The sequence below is a fragment of the Hevea brasiliensis genome, chromosome 12 (genome assembly GCF_030052815.1).
Source record: "Hevea brasiliensis isolate MT/VB/25A 57/8 chromosome 12, ASM3005281v1, whole genome shotgun sequence".
Taxonomy (NCBI): Eukaryota; Viridiplantae; Streptophyta; class Magnoliopsida; order Malpighiales; family Euphorbiaceae; genus Hevea; species Hevea brasiliensis.
Genome location: NC_079504.1, coordinates 4,619,093 through 4,622,693, shown reverse-complemented (window position 1 = coordinate 4,622,693; position 3,601 = coordinate 4,619,093). Strand labels below are relative to the sequence as shown.

Below are 3,601 nucleotides of genomic sequence, written 5' to 3'. Positions count from 1 at the left end.
AAAGTTGGAGGCTCAAAGCAGAAAAAGGCTGGCTATATATATATATATTATATATAAATCTCGAGAGGTATAAATATATAAAAACTGTAACGTAGTCAGTAAAGGTAGTAGCTGCCAGAGAGCATGTCTATATGATATTGATTTTGAAGTTTGGAATATTATGAGAGGAAAGAAAGTTGAGGGAAAGAAGATCAAGAAGAAGAGAAGCAATCGAAGGAGAAGAAGAAGAAGAAGAAGAAATAATGTCGTCACCAAGAAGCAGGCTTTAAATCCCATCACGTAGTTCGATGTATCCTTTACCTTATATCTGCTAGAGTAGTAGAAAATGATGGGGATTCGAAATTGGAGAGTGTGTTGGGTTGGTGTTATTAAACAACAAAAGCAAACCTACAAAATGAAAAGAGGACACTCGTTTGACGTGAAGTGAACCCACCTTCGTCTCTCTTCTTTTTCCATTGGATTCACCTCAATTTTCTAGATGACCACAATACCCTTTTCCCCCGTTTCTCAGACTTCGTACTAGCCTCCTCTCCCCCCACCCCCCCAAAAGCGAATTAAAATTCTATCCAATGTTGTTGTCATTTAACTTGGTAATTAAATCTCTGCAACTCAAATAATCACCAAGATCTCCCTTTTTCAAGGATATGAATGATGTTTCCATTTTCAAGTAAATGTTAAAGATTAATCAAAATGCTCCTATATAGTAATAAATAGGTTGCTATATCATGATATATATTTTTTTGCTTTAAACGATATCCTGATTCCTGCAGGCTAAGCAAGAACTGCAATTAAGGATATGTACTGTACAATGAAACTAACCAAAGAAAGGGAAAAAGAAAAAAAAATTGTAGAGACGCGTTAGGAATAAGAGGTTGTTGACTAAGGAGTTTTGTAAAGGGAAAGAAAAGAAAGAAGATCAAAGGAAAGAAGAAGGGTGAAATTGTCAATGACAGGCTGCACCATTTTAAGTGGGTGTGCGCGGGATCAATGTCAGAGAGAGAGAGTTCACGGGTTTGTCTTGAAAGGCCCTTATTTCACAGTCCTAGACAGACAGACAGACACATATTCTTTCTCACTGCATAACCGAGGAGCCATACAAAATATTTACAAATATTAATTTATCAATTCACCCTTAAAATAATAATAATAATTAAAAAAAAAACAGTAGCACACTCACCCCCTCTTCTCCAACATTTTTTATGCAACCACATGCATGTTTCACACTCACCCCCACCCTTATTCTTTAGTTCCTGCGACCTGGTTCTTAGTTTCTTACTCATCAGAGCCAAAACCCCTACTGTTTCCCTTTAAGACCCCCCCTCTCTCTCTTTCCGCAGAATATCAGGTGTGCTTTTGATCTTCAATGGCGCTTATGCTAGACAACTGTGAAGGCATATTGCTGTCACTAGACTCCCACAAATCGGTCCCAGCTCCATTTCTTACCAAAACCTACCAATTAGTTGATGATCCCACCACCGACCACATAGTCTCTTGGGGTGAAGATGATACAACTTTCGTTGTTTGGAGACCGCCTGAGTTCGCCCGAGATCTCCTCCCTAACTATTTCAAGCATAACAACTTCTCTAGCTTTGTCAGGCAACTCAATACCTATGTATATAACTGCACCACCCCATCCTCTTCTTTCTTTTAAAGATTGTGTTATTTGCTTTAATTCTTTCCGTTTGTGGTTATACTGATTTTGATTCTTGTTTTTGGTGTTTGCTGAACTAGGGTTTTAGGAAGGTTGTACCTGACAGATGGGAGTTCGCAAATGAGTTTTTCAAAAAAGGAGAGAAGCATTTGCTCTGCGAAATCCATAGAAGAAAAACAGCTCAGCCACAAGTAGCTTTCAATCACCACCACCATCACCACCCACATTCTCCGCTTGGCGTTAACGGACCCAGTTTCTTTCCATTTACAAGCCGAGTTAGCATCTCGCCATCTGAATCTGATGAACAACCCAACAACTGGTGTGACTCGCCGCCTCTCTCTTCACCGAGAGGAGGAGAGGCTAATGCTTCAGTTATTAATGGTGGTGGATACAACAGCTCTGTCACTGCCTTATCAGAGGATAATGAGAGATTAAGGAGAAGCAATAATATGCTTATGTCTGAGCTTGCACAAATGAGAAAGCTTTACAATGATATTATCTATTTTGTCCAAAATCATGTCAAGCCTGTGACTCCAAGCAATTCCTACCCTTCTTCCTTGCTTCTTTGTGCCCCAACATCTACTGCTCATCCTTTTGCTTCTAACGGTTCCCTGGTACAAAAGCCTTTAAACCAGCTTCTTGGATATCACCCTCCTACTAACACTAAGCAAATTCCTCAAGTTCAAGTTTTAAACTCTCCTAGCACCACTTCACAGAGCTCTTTGACAATTCTTGAAGATTCCAACGGCAATGGCTGCAAAACGAAGTTGTTTGGTGTGCCTCTACAATCCAAAAAAAGATTGCACTCGGAGTATGCTTCTAATACGGGAAACATGGAGTCTAGTAAGGCTCGTCTGTTGTTGGATAAAGATGATTTAGTGTTGAATCTCATGCCCCCTTCAACATGGTAGTTCCTCAAATCCATTGAAAGATCTGAGGTTTTTGCCCTCTCTTCTTCTTCTTCTTTTCCCTCACTACCTTCATTTAGATATTTCTCGTTCGATTGCTATGTTGTTCTTTAGAGTCTGAGAGTCTAAGATGATAGTGTTGATTAAATATGTGTGTGCGTGCGTGTGTGCATTTGTGACTCTGTACATAATTTTAGTGCCGGGGGTATTATCTTCTTTCCCCGTAGCCACATGAATGCTGGTGGGTTTTGGTTAGACTGATGATCAAAGAAAATTTAAAGATCACCAAATCTTCCTCGAGAGATTTCTCTTCGTTTTGGTTGGTGCAATTTATTGCCCTCTCGATTATCAGATCTCTCTTTCCTCTTCTCCTTCTCTTTTCTGAATTTGATGCCTGTATGCTTCAGTTACATTAATGCAAGAATAGAGAGAGAAAGAAAGAGAGAGTCTTGAGTCTTGAATTCTTGATGCTTTCCTTTTTGGTGGTTTTGAAAAAGAAAAAAAAAAAAAAGCTGAGAAGGTTTCAGGATGTTTCATCGACAGTCTCTCTAGGGCTTTCTTTGATTAGTCCCATTAATGGATGATATGTACAGCTATATGGTTTTCAAATAAATTCATAAACAGGTGGATGAAAAGGAACAAAAAAAAAAAAAAAAAGCAGCAAAAACCAACATGATAAATTCGTTTCAAAACCTTATTATTAGCAGTGCCATCATAATTATCATTATCCCTATTATTGTCAAAAGAGAAATGATACTGTTATTTAGGAAAAGAAGGTCATCATTTCTTTCTTGATGAAGGTTATAATCTCTATTTCTCGTTTCTATGAACTGTCAGTCAATGGGAAAAGATGGCAAAAAAATAAAAATAAAACAAATATAAAGGAGTTTGAGATTAAAAAAAAAAAAAAAGAAAGACAGGACAAGAACAAAAACAAAAAAACAAAAAGAGTTGGCCATTAGATGAAAGCGAAATATAAGAGAAACTGACTAAAAATGTGGTTTGAAATGTTTCTATCAAGGCTTCTATACTTCCTCGGAGG

The 3,601-nt window shown here is 38.0% G+C and overlaps 1 protein-coding gene across 1 annotated transcript; it reads left to right on the top strand.

Annotated features, from left to right (window-relative positions):
• The first annotated feature begins 1,161 nt into the window (after positions 1 to 1,161).
• Positions 1,162 to 3,020, top strand: LOC110643624 (heat stress transcription factor B-4). The gene is made up of 2 exons (XM_021796080.2): positions 1,162 to 1,612; positions 1,732 to 3,020. Exons 1-2 carry the CDS (start codon positions 1,364 to 1,366, stop codon positions 2,560 to 2,562), a joined length of 1,080 nt encoding a protein of 359 aa, XP_021651772.2. The 5' UTR covers positions 1,162 to 1,363; the 3' UTR covers positions 2,563 to 3,020.
• Positions 3,021 to 3,601: the final 581 nt, after the last annotated feature.